This window comes from Sphaeramia orbicularis, chromosome 17 (genome assembly GCF_902148855.1).
Source record: "Sphaeramia orbicularis chromosome 17, fSphaOr1.1, whole genome shotgun sequence".
NCBI lineage: Eukaryota > Metazoa > Chordata > Actinopteri > Kurtiformes > Apogonidae > Sphaeramia > Sphaeramia orbicularis.
The window spans coordinates 32,823,440-32,843,163 of record NC_043973.1 but is presented as its reverse complement, the minus strand read 5'-3'; the positions used below and the strand labels follow the sequence as shown (position 1 = coordinate 32,843,163).

Here is a 19,724-nt window from a genome sequence, read left to right as displayed (position 1 = left end):
TAAATACATGTAATATTCTATATTGTCCTATATAGTAATAATATATTCATATATCCATATTTAAACTAGATATTATCAGCACATATGTGTCAAAGCCCCACCGGATCTGTAGAATGCAAAGATATACTTGGTAATATATCCTTTAAACCACTTAAAATAGCATCATGATTAAAACTGACCAGGATCCAATGAGTAATATTGATTCACCTGTGGATCATTATGTGGAATATAAGAATACTGTATAATTATGAAATAAATAGTGTGTGCAATAATACCTTTGGGACTGGATTCTATTCTTTTCTGCCAAAAATAAACAAAAATAATGCAAGGAAACAAATGTGTATCAGTACCTTGTGAAGGAAACATTTTTTTTATTGTGATACGTTAATAATTTTCCTTAAAAACGCTGACAAATTATTTCCTGTTTTTTGGAGCCCCTGTCCGTCATGGGCTCTTAGAATCATCACTGTTTCATTCTTTTACGCTGCCCCTGTTCAGACCATGACTGAAGATATTTTATGATGGCTCAGTAGTTACGTAGAAAATGATTTTCAGACTCCAGACACCAAAAAATCTGAAAACAACCACTGATTTCACTTCTGTTTAATTTGATGAATACATATATTTGATTTTCACAAAGCATAGTAGTGTCATGTTTGGTACACATTTTCTTTTACTGTTTCCAATCCTAATGATGAATTTTTCATAGAATATTATCAAATGATTCTTTGTTTACTTTCTACTACATATTTTATTATGTTATTACTAAATGAAAATTGACAAAACCCTTAAAGGTTAAGCTTTACTACTATGCATTTGAAATTAAAACCTAATTAACCCTTTCATGCACAGTGGTCACTCCAGTGGACAGTTCTTCTCCAGCTGTTCTCTTGTATATTCATGGGTTTTGTTGTTTTAGTTTCATATCAGCCAACACAGTGGACACTCATGCACCATCCCATACACTGACATTCAGACCATTACTGTCACTTTGCTGCTCTTGATAAAACTGATCTGCACTAACATGTTTGAGTGTAAACCTCTTGTTTTTTGTTAGACACAAAGGTTTTTTTGCATATTATCTCCATTAAATGAGTAATAACTAGCATTAGAATATGTTAAAATGTGAGAAAATATCAGATTAGCTGTATTAAAAAATGTTTTTATTTCATTGTTTTCATATCACTTTCTTATAGAAGAGGATTAGGGGCCGCTGGAAAATAAAAAAGGTGTAATATATATTTTTTGTATTATTATTCTGAGAAATAAAGTCAGAATTCTGACTTTAATCTCAGAATTCTGACTTTTTTTTTTTTCTTCAGAATTCTGACTTTAATCTCAGAATTCTTTTTTCTCTGAATTCTGACTTTTTCTCTGAATTTTGACTTTAATTTCAGACTTCTGACTTTTTTTCTTCTAATAATAATTAGAAATACATATTGGACCTTAATTTATTGTATTTTTTCCAGTGACTCTAATTCTCTTCCGTACTTTCTGATATTGGATTTTAAACACACGTTTCTTTACTTCAGAAATTAAATGCATGGACATTTTTGTAACTCCATGAAAAAAAGATCAATCACATTGTTTTTTTGTCATGCCTAAGGGGGAATAAAAACACTCAAGAAAAAAATCTTGCCTAAAGGTTCTCATAAGTCATGCATGAAAGGGTTAATTCATTTCAGTTGGGTGGGTGTACAGTCAACTACATTGTTAATAAAGTCATATGTATCAACATTTCCCAGGAGATAAAAAAATGTGTCATTTCCACTAAGGTATTCATTCAAACTGTAAATTATTTAATAGTTTAATTTAGTTTGATTTACTCTTGATAGATAAAGTGTAACTGGGACTCAGTGTGTGATCATTGCACCTGGTCAAAGGTGATACTGGTGTGTATAAATGTGAATAAAAAGAGAAGTCCGTCTGAAAACAAAACGATTCTAACTATGTACTCAGCTGTTATCTAAGTGGTCTGCAGCTGTAGACACGCAGGACCTCATCTGTAAACAGACATAAACTCATCACTGCCCTTGATTTCGCTGATTACACTGATCACTCTGATAAATGGGTCTGATTATTGAAAGGATGGTCAGACACATCACACTGCAGCAGGTGTTTCTTCTGCCCACCTTTGGCCTTTGAACAGAGTTCAGAGCAGATCTGTCAAGGCTGAGAAGAAGAAAATGATACTAACACAGAACACGCTCTCCTTATCAGTGAAATTACCTTCATCTCTGCTCTGGAGATAAGGCTTGTATAAAAAAGGGTGAAATGGTTTCTGTTTGACTGCAGTGCTTTATATAAATTCTTTGTTAAACTCAGACAATCGACTGTTTGTTTGAGTTCAGCAGAAGGACCAGAAAGAAGATGGGGGACAGACAAGACGCTCAGCGAGGGGAACAGCAGAACAGGTATGTGAAAAAAAACAACTAAAAAACACTCAATATGACAGCTTCACCATAGACATGAACATTCTTTTATTTTGATAAGTTAATAATTTTCCTTAGAAAAGTTGGCTAATTATTTACTATGTTCAAGGTCCACTGTCAGTCATGGGCCTTAGAATCATCACTGCTTCGTTCTTTTACACTGCCCCTGTTCAGACCATGACTGAAGATATTTTATGATGGCTCAGTAGTTACGTAGAAAATTCTTTTCAGACTCCAGACACCAAAAAATCTGAAAACAACCACTGATTTCACTTCTGTTTAATTTGATGAATACATAAATTTGATTTTCACAAAGCATAGTAGTGTCATGTTTTATACATATTTTTTACTGTTTCCAATCCTAATGATGAATTTTTCATAGTGTCAAACATGCGACCCGGGGGCCAAATCCGGCCCACCAAAGGGTCCAGTCCAGTCCATGGGATTAATTTGTGAAATGTAAAAATTGCACTGAAGATATTAATCATTTTCGTTCAGGTTCCAAATACAGACCAATTTAATCTCCAGTGGGTTAGATCAGTAAAATACTATCATAATAACCTATAAATACTCACAACTCCAAATGTTTTTGTTGTAAATGTAAACATTTTCATGTCATTTTACTGTATTTACACTAAAACAAACTATCATTTCACAAAAAACACGAATAACCTGAACAAATATGAAAAATTTGAAATATTTGAAGTGTAAGTTAACCAAAATTCTGCCTCTTTATTAAATGTTTTGTGTGTTTGTTGATCCACTGTGATCTGTAAGGTGTAATTTACATGTGTAAATGATAAACTGAGACATAATATTGTTAAAATTGCACTTAAGAATTTCAGTTTGTTCATGTTATTCACATTGTTTTAAAGGATAGTTCGTAGATGCAAACATTGTCATCACATAATTTTACTTTTTTCGCTCTAAAACATAGAAGAAAATTTGGAGTTGACATGATTTCTATATTATTCTGTTATTGTTTTACTGGTCCGGCCCACTGCAGATCAAATTAGGCTGAATGTGGAACTGAACTAAAATGAGTTTGACAGCCCTGCCATAGACAGATAATACTCTGATATGCTGTCTGTCTGATCACATACACACACCTGGTGAATTCTTCTGTGTTATTCTGTGTTTCCAGGACAAGGCAACCGACTAACCATCCAGGCGGAAGACGGAATAAAGAAGAATCTGATAATTATCTGGGATGTTTAACCAAAACCCAGCTGATTATCATATCAGCGGCCGTTGGAGTCGTCCTTCTGCTCATTATCATAATCGTCCCATCAGTGGTGCTCACCAAAAAGCCAGGTACATGTCACATGATACACATGTCTGTTTAACTACACACTACTGCTGTACTCAGATTGATTTTATGTTGGTGTTACATACTGGAAATCAGGCTGCCCATAAAGGTGGAATAAAATATTTTGGTAACACTTTACTTGAAGGTCTAGTTTATAATGCATTAAGCGCACATTCATCAGACATTATAATGCATTTATAATGCATTATAAAAGTCATTACAACAGTTTATGGTCATGTAAAACAACTTATACCAAGGTTAATAAAGTATTATAAGTGTAGGCCTAATGTATTATAAATTCAGCTTTCATTATGTTTTATACAGCCATACCAAAGCAGTGTGAAGGAATTTATTTTTTTAGGAGGGGAACTTTTTTTAGGTTTTGTCACTGGTCCCTATACCCATCTATTTTAGGGATTTCATATTTATTTAAAAAAAAAAAAAAAAAGTATGTGTTTGAATTAAAGATTTAGAGCTGCCACATTATTTTTTATTTATGTACAAAGCAACGAGTAACACTTCTATTTACTGTCTCTGTTCTTTTAATGTTTTTTTGTTTTTGCAAAATAAAGAGTTATTAAGAACACTTTGATATATAATTTTTTGACTTACACTTTACTTAGAGCCAGCAGATACTGCTCATACGTCATCAGACTTGTGTTATAATATCATACAACTGCTAATAACCTTAGACAGTGTTGTCACTTTACTAAAAGCTCTTAAAGTCAGCCTGTAACTTATTAGAACTTAAGCTATTATTATTATTGATGTTTCTAAGGCATTATTCAGTTCCAGAAACAACATGTTGCAGCAGTTCTCTGTGTCTTTATAACTGGTTACAGTTCTGATGGTTAGAATGTGTTCTGTAACTGAAGATTTGAGATTCTTCCTTCAAACACTGTTGTCACTTTGGTATGGATGTATAAAACATAATGAAAGCTGAATTTATAATACATTAGGCCTACACTTATAATACTTTATTAACCTTGGTATAAGTTGTTGTACATGATCATAAACTGTTGTAATGACTTTTATAATGCATTATAAATGCATTATAATGTCTTATGAATGTGCACTTAATGCATTATAAACTAGACCTTCAAGTAAAGTGTTACCAATGTGTTTACTTCTTCTCACAAAGTGATTGTGACAATATAATTTATTCTCAATAGATAAAGTGTAACCGGGACTCAGTATGTAATCATTGTACCTTGTCAAAGGTGATTATTGATACTGTGTATAAACAGGGGAAAAAAGAGGAATGTGTCTGAAAACAAACAAAAAAATATTCCAATAGTGTAATTACAGTATTCATCATTATCTCAATGAAGACATATTAGACACTGGATATTATTTATTTATAAAGGTTTAACTGTTTTTACTCCTATGATTCTACTGGTTGAGCTTTAATCACATACACACATTTAATAGTATTAAATTGCAGCTTTATTTAGATCAGGGCTGTCAAACTCATTTTAGTTCAGGGGCCACATCCAGCCTAATATGATATAAAGTGGGCCGGACCAGTAAAATAATATAAATAATAGGATAAGAACTTTTGAGTGAAAAAAGTAAATTCCGTAAAAAAAAAACAAAACACTTAATTATGCTCAAAAATCCTACAATACACACAAAAATACACTTTAATATGCTTAAATATCCTACAATACACGCAAAAATACACTTTAATATGCTTAAATATCCTACAATACACGCAAAAATACACTTAAAATTCCATAATTAAAATGTTTAGATCTACGAATTGTACTTGAACATAACATGAACAAATATGAACCTGAAAATTCTTTAGTAAAATAAGTGCAATTTCAACAATATTACGCCTTAGTTTATCACTTATACATGTGAGTCGCAACTTAGAGATCACAGTGGATCTACAAATACACCAAACATTTAATAACAGGGAATATATTATTAAAATTCACATACTTCTCTTAAGATATTTCAGATATTCACTTTTTTTTTTGTAAAAGACTAGTCTGTAAATGTGAACATTTTTGAGTAATTTTACATTTTTACACTAAAACAAAGAGACAAATTTGCAGTTTTCATTATTTGTAGTTTATTATGATAGTATTTTACTGGTCTGATCCACTTTAGAATTAATTGACCTAAAATTATTTGAACATCCTTGATTGTTAATATTTTCAGTGTAATTTTTGTATTTCACAAATTCATCCCAGGGGCCAGAATGAACCTTTTGGACCCGGATTTGGCCCCCGGGCTGCATGTTTGACACCCCTGATTTGGATCATCATGGAACTAGTTGCTAGACTACTAGATTTTTCTTCTTTTTAATTCTTGCAGTTGTTGAGGTGTTATTATTTTAACTGTTTGTTATTTATTGTCTACTTTATTGGGTCGCTTTTAATCAGATATATTGAAAATTAAGCTGTTAGCTCAATATATTGTCAGAGTTTAAATTATAAAAGTGCAGTAAACAGACATCATCAGTTTTACAAAGTAGCTAAACTAATGAACTGTTAAAAAATCTGTTTGGTGAAACAAGAACTCAATGTAAAAAAAAAAAAAAAAAAACTCTGACTGAAGTTTACCAGAAACCCATTTTAATTGTTTTATATGATGTAATTAGTAATTTATTTTCAATTACAACAACAATCACAACATAACACATAATGAGAGAAATGGCATATAACACCACAACACATAACACACGTCTGTGGATTTATCATCAGAACCCACTTAATTCTGTTTTTTGTGTGTCTTTTAAGGCTGTGTACATATTTCCTGTATTTTTTTGTTGTATCTGAAGAAAAGAGGCTGAGAAATAAATATGCATGTTCATTTCAATACTGCAAAAACAACAAATATAAAGGCTGCCTAAAACTGTGCAGTAGTCGTTAGCGCTTTGCATTTGTGAGGTACTAATACTGATTTAAAGCTGTATTCAAGGTCAAAAAGATTAATAAATAATTTACTAAAGATGGAAAACAACTGCTGTTGGGCTGCATGTTGTCAAAATCTAAACCATCATAAATTAATAACACTATCCTAACATTTATAGCTATAGAGTCCAATAATATATTTATGGTTTCTAGACCTGAGGGCTTTATATAATAATTATGTAATAGATATTAAAACAAAGAAAGCAGGTTGTGTTCTGACATGAAGCATATGATGATGGTTCAGATGCTGCTTTCAGGAGGGTCAAAGTTCATTTGGTAAAATACACTATTACATTTATTGAGATAATATGTCAGAGATTCTTTACCAGGCAACAAAGTGCTTCATGGTCAAACAGTCAGCTGCTTTCAAAATGATTTAATAGAAAAAATGGGTTTGCATTATGGGAAATGTAGGATTTTCTGTTGCTAAAGGGCCAATGGTGGAAAGCAGCTAAATAGTACATGTATTCAAGAATGTTAGTGAAGTCCAACCTGGAAGTATTTCATCTTAACTTAAGTAAAGGCTTCATTCTTCTACTCCACTGCATCTTGTTTGTCTGATAATTTTTACGTTGAAGATTTAATAGAATGGATCATAAAACAAGCTGTTAAAAATACTGCACCTTTAAGATTAAACCAGTAGTTTCTGGCCTTTTTGTCTGGTAAAGTCTAACAAAAAACCATGTGAAGTCAGTTCACATTTCAGACGGTTACGAATTGTTAACAGCACCAACAAATAGGGATTTTTCTGTCTGAAAATTCTGTCATGGTTTCATTTCAGTAAATGTTCATGTAATCTAATATCTCAAGATTATATAAACATTTAATGAGTCTTTCTGTTTATTTGGTATCAAGGAAACTGTTTAGTAGTTAAAGGTAGCTCCACCTCCAGCAGATACAACACTAATATGGTGATGTTTTCTTATTGATAATATAATAATATCAGAGGGACCAAACAACAGACTGAAAACAGTATATTTTGCTGTTCATACTTGTATAAGTAGGACTTTTCTGAAAAAAATTACCTATAATGTACATTTTTTGATCAGTTTACTCAAGTAAATGTTCTCCTTCCATCACTGCTGAGACCCTTAACGCCTTTATTTATTTATTTATTTTTTGACAACTTCTTCATCAGTGTCAGTCTCTGTAACCTTTAAAGGTATTTTCATTGACTTTGCTTTAGATCAGTGGTTCTTAATCTTTTTCTCTCTGGCCACCCTTTAGAGGACAAAAAAATCTCCAGACCCTCCTCAACCCCAACAATATTGTACCTGTGGTGCAATTCTAACTTTTATTGAAAGAAACATCAATATCGTAACAATACTTTTTGCTTTTCCTTGAATAATTTGTTGTTCAAATTAAAAATAACTTAGATTTTTGCTTGAACAATACAATAAACTCAACCAGACTGCCCCCTGAGACAATATTTTTCCAAATAAAAACAGGAAATGTCCAATTATCTTACGACTATGACAATAAAGTTACTTTTTTTAGAACAACAAACTAATTTTGGAAACAAAGATGAACACTTGAACAATATCAGCGGCTGCAATGAGCCTGTTTCCATTGCACATCTCAGAACATTAAAGTGCAAACTGTACAAAAACTGAAACATTGCACATTTTTCTTTTCCAGTCCAATCCTCGTCCATTCTCTAAACCTAAACTCTTTGTCTAGTCTAGTGACAGATCACTATGGCAGTAGATTTGTTTGTTGTACGTCCCTAAAATGAGTCCGGGTGCTCCAACGCTAAAACATTAGTTCCACCTGCTACATGTTCTAACCTGAAGAAAAAAAATAAAAAATACACAGGAGTGATGCCATGCCCCCCTTGCAAGCCTGCATACCCCCCCCCTAGGGGTCAGTAGTCTGTCTCCTTTAAGGATTTAGAGGGATTTTGTAGAACACTTAGTTCAGTTCATCTAATACAGGGGGGTTGAACTCATTTTAGTTCAGGGGCCACATCCAGCCTAATATGATCTAAAGTGGGCCGGACTAGTAAAATACTAGAAATAATAGGATAAGAACTGATAAATAATGTCAACTCCAAAGTATTTTTCTCTGTTTTTGAGTGAAAAAAGTCAAATTCCGTAATGAAAATGTTTACATCTACAAATCGTACTTGAACATAATATGAAGAAATATGAACCTGAAAATTCTTAAGAAAAATAAGTGCAATTTTAACAATATTAGGCCTTAGTTTATCATTTATACATGTGCATCACCACTTACAGATCACAGTGGATCTACAAATACACAAAACATTTAGTAACAGGCAGAGTTTTGGTACAGTTCCACAGACTTCTCTTAAGAAATTTCAGGTTATTCACATTTTTTGTTAAAGGCTAGTCTGTAAATGTAAACATTTTTGTGTAATTTTACTTTTTTTTTTTACACTACAACAAAGAGAAAAATTGTAGTTTTCATTATTTATAGGTTATTATGATAGTATTTTACTGGTTCTGACCCACTTGAGATTGAATTGACCTGAATGATTTGAACATCCTTGATTGCTAATATCAGTGTAATTTCTGCATTTCACAAATTCATCCCAGGGGCCAGATTGGACCCTTTGGCGGGCCCCGGGCCGCATGTTTGACACCTGTGATCTAACATGTGAAATGTTACTGAATTAGAAATAATCAGTCAAATCAACTCACTCATTACAGTACTGGATTCTAGTCGATATACAGGGGTTGGACAAAATAATGGAAACACCTAACATTGTGGCATCATAGAAGGTGTTTCCATTATTTTGTCCAACCCCTGTAGTAGCTGTTACATGAGCACATAAACTGTCATATGTCAGAAATATTTTATACTGTGTTATTGGAGTTGTAAATGAACAAAACACCTCAGAGATGTTGAGTCTTTATCAGTATCAGCAAATGATGATAAGAGTGGGTTCATTAAACAGTAACCAGTGAGGACAGGACACTGGTCATGTTCAGAGGTAGACATGACCCTTTATGTAAAAGTACTGGTACTACATTATAAAACACGCAAGTAAAAGTTGTAAATGTAGTTACATATTACCAGCAAAACGTGCTTGAAGTGTGACAGTAAAAGTAGTAATTGTGCTGTCAAACAGTCCCTGTCATGTTTTTGCTTTCATTTTACTGTTGTAGCGGCTAGTGTTTTGACTTCCTTTGAACTACTTTATAAGGTTTGTTTAGTTTTACTTGAATATTACTACATACTTCTACTCCACTACATCTCATAGAGTTTGTACTCCACTATATGTGTTGTATGACTTTACTAGAGATCGACCGATATGGGTTTTTCAGGGACGATACCGATACCGATTATTAGTAGTCAAAGGAGGCCGATAACCGATATTTGGAGCCAATATTCATTTGCAGTAAAAGTGTAAAAATTAGCATCAAAAATGTTTAATAATGCAAACACTGAACTTCGTTTAAATGCCTAAAGCATGTTTATTTAATCAAACAAATAGAAATTAATAGCTCCAGAAGTGCATGGACTTCCTAGACTCAGAAACATCTCTTATAAAGTTGAGTAAAAGCTTAAATAAATAGCTCCCTGAAATTTTTCCACAGTAAATAAAGTAAAATTTAAATATAATGACTTATCTTTGTTTTAAGTTCAAACACAACAAAAATACAGGTGGTTAACAAGCTCAGCAGCAACTCTTGTAAACTCTTGGGCCACATGCTGACATCTGCTCAACTCATCATGCTTCATTAATTACAGCATTTGGGAAGCCTTAAGTTGATTTCATTATTAAATTTTATATTTTACCATGCGATAGCTGGGACCCTGTCATTCAAAACTATGTTGCTCATCAGATTCCTGCTTTTCATCCTCATCTAACCATGTATCTTTAAATGTATTCACTTCAAATGTTTAATAAACTGAAGGATGAATTCTAGCATTAAGGACAAAGACAATACATTTCCTTTTTAAGCTAAATAAACCCTTTAAAACCTACTGGATTCATTGGAAATGCCTTATCGCAAAGTAAGTATCGTCAGTAAAATGTGCGACAGTAAAAAGTGTTGCAGTAATGTAGTTAAATGTGCAGTAAAACACTCCCTGTCAGTGTTTGATGGTTTTGGTTTCATTTTACTGCTGTATTAACCCTTTCATGCATAGAGGTCACTACAGTGGACAGCTATTCAACTCTGTTTCACTTGTTCCATTGGCAGATTTTTTTTTTACTTAATTCAAGATTTTTTTTGCTTAATTCAAACAAAAAAATCTGCCAATGGAACAAGTGAAAATGATCTTGGTAAGAGTTCTTGAAATAACATTTTCAAGCTCTGTTGTCTAAAAATAAGTTCTTATATCTCACTGAAAAGTTACTAATTAGGTGATTATGTCTTATTTTAAGTGTGATGAGATATTTTGAATGAAATGAGATAAAAAATACACTTGGTAAGATTGAGATTTTTGCAGTGAGGTGCATCATTCATACACTAACATTCATACCATTACTGTAACTTTGCTGTTCTTGATAAATCTGATCTGCAGTAACATATTTGAGTGTAAATCAAATACTAATTGTTATTAGACTGTAATTAACAGGGTTTTTGTTTTTGTTTTTTTGGTTTTTTTTTACAAGAACATTTTTTTTCATAATATCTGACTAATAACTAGTATTATGGTGTGTTAAAATGTGAGGAGACACATTAAAAATGATTTTATGTCATAGTTTTCACACTGTATGCCAGTAAATGCGTTTTTTTTTTTGCTTCAAAAATTAAATGTGTGATATCCAGCTGAGTGGATATTTTTGTAACTCCATGAAAAATAGGTCCGTAAAAAATTGGCAATCACATTGTTTTTTTCATGCCTAAAGAAAAATAAAAATACTCAGGTAAAAAATCTTGATTAAGGCTCTTATAATTCTTGCATGAAAGGGTTAATGTCTATGCTGCATTTTACTGTTGTAACTATTTGTATTTGAGCTCATTTTAACGACTTTATATGTGGTTCGTTTGTAGCGTCGCTGTGAGAATCATGTTCCAGTTTTGTGAAATGTGTTTCCAGTGAATCCAATAGGGTTTAAAGAGTTTATTTGTCTTCAAAAGGAAAGGTAATGGGAGACTTTACCCTTCAGTTTATTAAAAGTTTAATATGAAAACACTTAAAGATACATGGTAAGGAGAAGGTGAAAAGCAGAAATATGATAAAGTTCTAAGACAAATGTAGTGAAGTAAAAACAATAGTGCATCGGTGTGGAGGTATACAGTTGTATTCAAATAATAGTAAATACATGGTGATTTTTTTGGGGTGTTTCCAGGATGCTTTGGTTTTATGGTCCTATAAATACATGTATGGTCCAATACTTACATACAGTCTGTGTTCTTCAGTTTCCACCCCTTCGTTTGCCACTGGAGGAGACATGTTGGATTACCTGATTCAGTCAGGTGACATCAGTCACCATGATGGACTGTTGGCCACCTGGTTTCACAGAGCCAACAACAAGGCTGAAATGAACAAGGCTCTGGCAAGTAAGAACACACACCATTATTAAGATGAACCCATAAAGACCCATGCTGCAAAAATCTAAATCTTACCAAGATAATTTTCACTTGTTCCATTGGCCGATTTTTTTTTTTTGCTTGAATTAAGCAAAAAGAAAATCTTGAATTAGGCAAAAAAAATCTGCCAATGGAACAAGTGAAAATTATCTTGGTAAGATTTCTTGAAATAAGATTTTCCAGATCTATTGTCTAAAAATAAGTTCTTGCACTCTCAAAAATAGAGGTATGAGATCAGAGTATTTATGTACCTATACGTACATTTTTTTAAGAATGTTCTCTCAAAAGTACAATATTGGTCTTTAGGAGGCCAGAATTGCACCTTTAGACTATGAAAAAGGGTCCAAAGTTCTGTAAAGTACAAATGTGTACTATAAGGTACCCTGCAGCATTAAAAACTGTGTGTAGACCATGAGAATAGGCTATAGGCTAGGAGAACTGAACAGTAGGACTAATTATAGTTCAAACATTAGGCTGAGCACATTATTTATTATATATCATACTGTAATTACTCTATATTATACTTAATAATAATTTGTGTTTTAATTTAATAGCCCAATTAGCTCAATGATAATAGCCTAATAATTTATTTCTCTTATTAGAACCTCTGATTATTGCCATAATCTCTGTTTTATCAAGTTTTCACTCACACCTCCATGTCTTGATGTCGTAGCTTGCCTATGTTGTTTATTTTATTTATTTTTTTCTCAATTAGGCCACTGGTTCAAACTTTAAACATCATGGCACTATCAACTATATGACAGTTTTCTTTCTATGTAAAGTACTTAAGGTACAAAAATGGACCATTTTGAAAGGGTACAGAAATGTCTCTGAAAAAAGTACACCCCCAGAGACAAGCATTTGTACCCTTTTAAGTACAAGCTGGTACCTCTGTTTTTGAGAGTGTATATCTCACAGTAAAGTTGCCCTTAGGTGATTATGTCTTATTTTAAGTGTACATTTGGCCCCCAGGCTGCATGTTTGAGACCCCTGATCTATAGTATGAGCTTTACAACATCACACAGTTAACCCTTTGTGTCGTTCCTCAGGTGACGTTATGATCCTGGAGGCTGACGTCACTCTGGAGGGTTACGGGACACCGAATGTGGCGCCGATCCCCATCATGGCCCACCCTCCTGATATTTACAGTGACAACACCCTGGACCAGTGGTTAGATGCCGTGTTATCCTCAAAAAAAGGTGCCCAGGAAGTCTTAATGTCAGTCTGAGGAGGTTAATAATCTGAGCGCAGGTTTTGAATCCTCACATCTTTCTGCAGGCATCAAATTGGATTTTAAGAACATCGAGTCAGTGGGTTTGTCCTTAGACCTCCTGAGGCGCTATAACAACAGCAGAGGAATAAACAGGCCTGTGTGGCTGAATGCAGACATCCTCAGAGGTCCATCAGTGCCAGTGTCTCCAGTCAATGGAACCAGGTCAAGCACTTAGAGTTTTTTAAGCTTCATTATTTTATAACACAGACACATATAGGCGAAGTGCTAATGGTTTTTTTTTTTTCATTACATACTCCAGATTTTTAGAGCTGGTCAACCAGAAGTTTCCAGATGTGACTTTGTCTCTTGGATGGAAGGTATGACATTATCTCAACCAACTGGCAATTATATAACTATAGTATAATGCAACACATATGGTACAATATACAGCACTTTGGCAAATTGTTTTTTGTTTCTTAACCCTTTCATGCACAGTGGTCACTCCAGTGGACAGTTCTTCTGTAGATGTACTCTTGTATATTCATGGGTTTGGTTGTTTTAGTTCCATATCAGCCAACACAGTGGACACTTATGCATTATCCCACACACTGACATTCCAGTAACTTTCCTGTTCTTTTATCTAAATCACTAATTGTTATTAGACTGTAATCAGCAGAGTTTTTTTGTTTTTTTGTTTTTTTTTTAAACAAAGAAGGGTTTTTTTTGTATATTATCTGAGTGAGTAAAAACTAGTATTATAGTATGTTCAAATGTGAGAAAACATCAGATTAGCAGCATTAACCTCCTGAGACCCAGGAACATGAAAATTTTAGCTTTTTTCCATTAAAGAATTGTCTTGATTGGAAACCGCATAATGCAAGTTTTTTTTTTTTTTTTGTTAGTTTTTTTTTCAGATACATTTTTAAAAATTATTTTCATTCATTCATTTTCTGAACCCGCTTTATCCTCACTAGGGTCATGGGGGTCGCTTGGAGCCTATCCCAGCTACATAGGGGCGAAGGCGGGGTACACCCTGAACAAGTCGCCAGTTCATCACAGGGCTGAACATATAGAGACAAACAATCACTCTCACATTCACACCTATGGGTAATTTAGATTAACCAGTTAACCTATTAGTGCATGTCTTTGGATGGTGGGAGGAAGCCGGAGTACCCGGAGAGAACCCACGCAGACACGGGGAGAACATGCAAACTCCACACAGAAAGGTCCCACCCCCCGTCGACTGGTGTTGGAATCGAACCCAGGACCTTCTTGCTGTGAGGCACGAGTGCTAACCACTGCACCACCGTGTCGCCCCTTTAAAATTATTTTTATTTATTTATTTTTTAATGGAATGTTCTTTGCAATGAACAGCAAGTAAAACTGCCAAACTTTTGTCCCCTACAGAGGACAAAAATGCATTGCTGGGTCTCAGAAGGAAAAAAAATGTTTTTATTTCATAGTTTTCACACGGTATGTCAGTAAATGCATGTTTCTGAGCTTCAAAAATTAAACGCATGGTTTTCAGCTGAGTGGAAATTTTTGCAACTGCATGAAAATTGGTTCATTAAAGAAAAAAAAAAAAAAATTAATCACATTGTTTTGTTCATGCCTAAAGAGGAATAAAAACACTCAGGGAAAAAATCTTGATTAAGGTGCTCATAATTCATGTGTGAAAGGGTTAAAATATAAGTTGATATAGTCACTGATCCAAGTAGATTTTCATTTTAATTTTTACCATTTGAACTGACCCATTATAGCCTAATAATTCTGATAATAAGAGAAGCATTGTACGGGTAAAAAAAAAAAAAAAAAAAAAAAAAAAAAGATTATGTGTTTATTTATTTATGAGATTATTTTGTTTATGTGTCCGTTACTCACAGGCTGGTATCAGTGATGATAACTCACAACTAACATGACATTGTTTTCACAGATTGGTGGCATTTACACCAAGTCCATGGTAGAAGAAATGTATGATATAGTAAAAGATGTTCCACAACAGGTAAACACATCATCACACAGTCTGTTAATATTAAATGTTAAGATGTGACAGTGTCAATAACTACTAGTGTTAAAGCAGGGGTGTCAAACTCATTTTGGTCCAGGGGCCACATTCAGCCCAATATGATCTCAAAACCCCCCATTAAATTATGAAAATATTTACATTTTACAAAAAGGATGTGAATAACCTGAAAATAACTGAAATTTCATCAGAAAAATGTGTGCAATTTTAATAACATTATGCCTCAACTTATTGCAGTGGTTTCCAACCTTTTTTGGCTCATGACCCCATTTTAACATCACAAATTTCTGGCGACCCCAGACATTTAAAACAGAGACTTTTTTCTTTTTTTGCTAAAATTAATTTGTTTTTGATCATGTAATAATTCGCTATATTATGTTGCAAATAAACATTAATTTTAGATGACATTTAGTCTATATAATGTATATTATTATGGACAGAGGCAGTAAATCCAGGTGTAGATTACTGCACAAAGTGAGAATTGGATTTTCCTTGGTCAGGATATGTACAGTCAGTCCAGCTGTGATTTACAAGGAGGACAATTAATACTGAACAAACAAGAACTCAAACTATGAATTATGAAAGAGCTGCAGCATCTGAAACTGACCACAATGAACATTTGACAGATAAACAGTACCACAGTGCTGCAGTTTCAGCTTCAGTTTGTCATGTCTGTTATGGATTGTGGTTGTCTCTGTCAACTCACCATGTATTTTTATTTGTAAGTTTTTTATTTTTATTTTTATTTTTATCTTTATCAATTACTAGAAATTTCAGGTGACCCCATTTGAATTCCAGGCGACCCCACGTGGAGTCCCGACCCCAAGGTTGAAAAACACTGACTTATTATTCATACATGTACATTTACACACAATGTTAAAACAAACATTTGGTAACAGGCAGAAAACTGTGACAAATTTTGGAGTTTGGAACTAAAATAAGAACAATTTCTACAACATCTCAGCTTATTATTAACATAAGTTACAGATCACAATGGATCTACAAATGCACAAAACATTTAGTAACAGGCAGAATATTGTTCAAATTGCACATTTCAGGTTGTTCATATTTGTTTTTATTTATGCATTTATTTGTGTTTTATTGTGAAAGGATAGTTTTGTAAATGTAAATATTTTGCTAGTGTAATGTTATATTTTTCACTTATATTTTTGTCACATAATTTTTCAAGAAGAAAATCTGTAGTTGTCATCATTTAAAAGTTATCATGTTATTATTTTTACTTCAGATCACATTGGTCTGTATGTGGAACCTAAACTAAAATGGTTTGGACAACCTTGACTGTTAATATCTTCAGTGTAATTTTTGCACTTTCATCCTGTGGGCTGGATTGGACCCTTTGGCAGGCCAGATTTGGCCCATGGGCCACATGTTTGACACCCCTGTGTTAAAGTGAATCTAGTCTGTTAGTAGTTTTTATAGATCCGATGATAGTTTTATCATCAATACTGTTACTGCAGTTCAGAAACTTCCATTCTGAGCAGTGATTCCTCTCTTTAGGTGACATTCCCGGTCCACGCTCTGTTTGTTCGCACTGGTTGGCAACACCTCAGCTGGCTCCTCAGCCGGTCGTCACGGTAACAGACATCTTTACTCAAACACAAATACTAATACCACATTATGGAAATACTCTTTAAAAGTGAAAGAAAACATATGCTTATTACAGTATTATTACCAACATCTCCAACTTAATACATACATTGTTTACATACCAAAACACAGTGAAGATCCACATGTTGCTCATGTTATTTATTTCTTCTGTGTCCTGATTGCTTTTCCAGGTTCAGTCTGACTTTGTGGCAGGGCCCCTCCATAGATCCAACAGTCAGCGACCTGCTGTTTGTCCGTGATAACACACACCCAGCCAGAGTCTACTACGACATCTATGAGCCGACACTGTCAGCGTTCAAAGAGGCTGCGAGTAAGAAGACACAGAGCTCAACAAACAGCAAATAGTCTGTCCATCCCTCACACAGCAAGTTATTAAAAAATATATAAAAATAATGAAACTTGTGAATGTAAATGAAATCAAACTAAGATGAAATCTGCATAAGGAGATCTGTTAAAACCAAAAACACTTCTGAAATACGCATAATGTTTTTTATCCAGGCCTGAAAAAGAAAGGCTGAAAGAAAGTGTAATATTGTAGAAAGAATAACATTTAGACCAGGGGTGTCAAACATGCGGCCCGCGGGCCAAATCCGGCCCACCAAAGGGTCCAATCCAGCCTGCGGGATGAAATTGGATAGTGTAAAAATTACACTGAAGATATAATCAACCAAGAGTGTTGAACTAGTTTTAGTTCAGGTTCCACACACAGGCTATTGTGATCTCAAGGAAAATAATAACATAATAACCTATAAAAATTATCTTCTTGGTTCAATTTGGAAAAAATATCATGTTATGCCAATGAATAATGACAACTTCAAAATGTTCTCCTTGTTATAGTGCAAAAACTAACATTAAATTATGAAAATATTTACATGAACAAATTATCCTTTAACGATAAAATGAGAATAACTTGAAATGTCTCAAGAAAGTTAAGTGCAATTTTAATAATATTCTGCTTGTTACAGAATGTTTTGTGCCTTTATAGAACTGATCCATAATGCACATGTATGAGCTGATATTTTTAAAATTGCACTTAATTTTCTTAAGAAATTTCAGTTTTTTTCAGATTATTCACATCTTTTTTGTTTGGATAGTTTGTAAATGTAAATATTTTCATAATTGAATGTTTTTGATTTTTTTGGTTTTGTTTCTTTTGCACTAAAACAAAGAGAAAAAATAGGAGTTGTCATTATTTATGAGTTATTCTGCTATTATTTTTTCAGTCCGGCCCACTTGAGGTTAAATTGGGCTGAATATGGCCTGTTGAGCCACATTATGTAATTATGTAATAAATTCCCATTATGTAATAAAAGTTCAAAATGTACTAAGAATGTCACGTCATCTTGTAATAAAACCACATTAACTGACGCATTTTGTAATAAAGCATGTCAACGCATTACAATATATAGTAAATTTTTTCACATTATGTAGTAAGTTATTACAATTTGAGAAATGTATTACAAAATGCACTTGACACATTTTTATTAAAAAAAAAATGTAATAACATGGTTCATTATGTAATAACAATCCAAATTAATATCATTTCAGAGCAATTTAGAAGAAATTAGTCACAGGAGCTACAGGTAATGGAATCAGAACTTTAACCACACAGTTTACAGATTAATTGCCGTGTCAGTTGTGTCTGATACAGTATCTTATGATCTTGGAAAAATGTTCCTTGACGCCCTCAGATTGAACAGCAAACATTTATTGTATGTTTTATCGATTTATGTCACAGAGATCAGCTCCAGTCCATACGTGAACGGTCTTCCCCGTCTCTCTGCGCCTTCTAAAAATTTACTACATAATGCACTGAGGTAGTTTATTACAAAATGCGTCAGTTTATTACATATTGCAGCTTTATTACAAGATGACGTGACATTCTTATTACATTTTGAACTTTTATTACATAATGGGAATTTATTACATAATGCGGCTCAACCCCAGCCAGCATGCCCATGTGGGCCCCAGAAGGGTTACAACTGGGCTGCATATAAGGGTCCCATGTGGGTTTGTCCGCAGTTTCCATGGTGGCCCCACATGTGTTTGCCCATCTCAGAATCAGAATCAAAATTAGAATCAGAATCTCTTTATTGTCATTGTACCAATACAATATAATGTAGCAAAACTGAGATAAAGCTCTCCATTTTGGTGCAAGAATTTACAGACAGACAAAAAATATCAGTAAAACTACAACAAATATCAGTAAAAGGCATAGTTATTTACATTGAAAAATAAAAAGTATTGCAAACTAAGATATTTGCAAAACATAGAATTTAAGTTGTGCAAATAACATGAGAAGTAGTGCAAATGACATGAAAGATAAATATCGTGGGATAAAATAGTGTGAAGAATAAATAATATGAGATATTCAGGTCTCTGATTCTGATTCCGATATGGGCAAACACATGTGGGGCCACTATGGAAACTGCGGTGAAACCTAAATGGGACCCTTATATGCAACCCAAATGTAACCCTTCTGGGGCCCACATGGACATGCTGGCTGGGACGTGGCCCCTGAACTACAATGAGTTTGACAGCCTTGATTCAGACAGATGCTCTTAAAGTGAACATAAATATAATATAGCTGAATATATAATAATATAATATAAACTTAACAAGAAGATAGACTTCTTAAGTAGTACAGTTCACAAAACTCCAATCTGGCTTCAGTGAGGCCAAAG

The 19,724-nt window shown here is 33.6% G+C and overlaps 1 protein-coding gene across 1 annotated transcript in view; it reads left to right on the top strand.

Moving 5' to 3' along the window:
* The first annotated feature begins 2,370 nt into the window (after positions 1–2,370).
* fam151a (family with sequence similarity 151 member A) overlaps positions 2,371–19,724 on the top strand; it is a 22,716-nt gene continuing 5,362 nt past the window's right edge. The window contains 9 exon segments of the mRNA XM_030160610.1: positions 2,371–2,414; positions 3,577–3,752; positions 12,005–12,145; positions 13,225–13,374; positions 13,454–13,610; positions 13,708–13,789; positions 15,322–15,390; positions 16,930–17,006; positions 17,211–17,350. Of these exon segments, the coding sequence (XP_030016470.1) occupies positions 2,371–2,414; positions 3,577–3,752; positions 12,005–12,145; positions 13,225–13,374; positions 13,454–13,610; positions 13,708–13,789; positions 15,322–15,390; positions 16,930–17,006; positions 17,211–17,350 (1,036 nt within the window).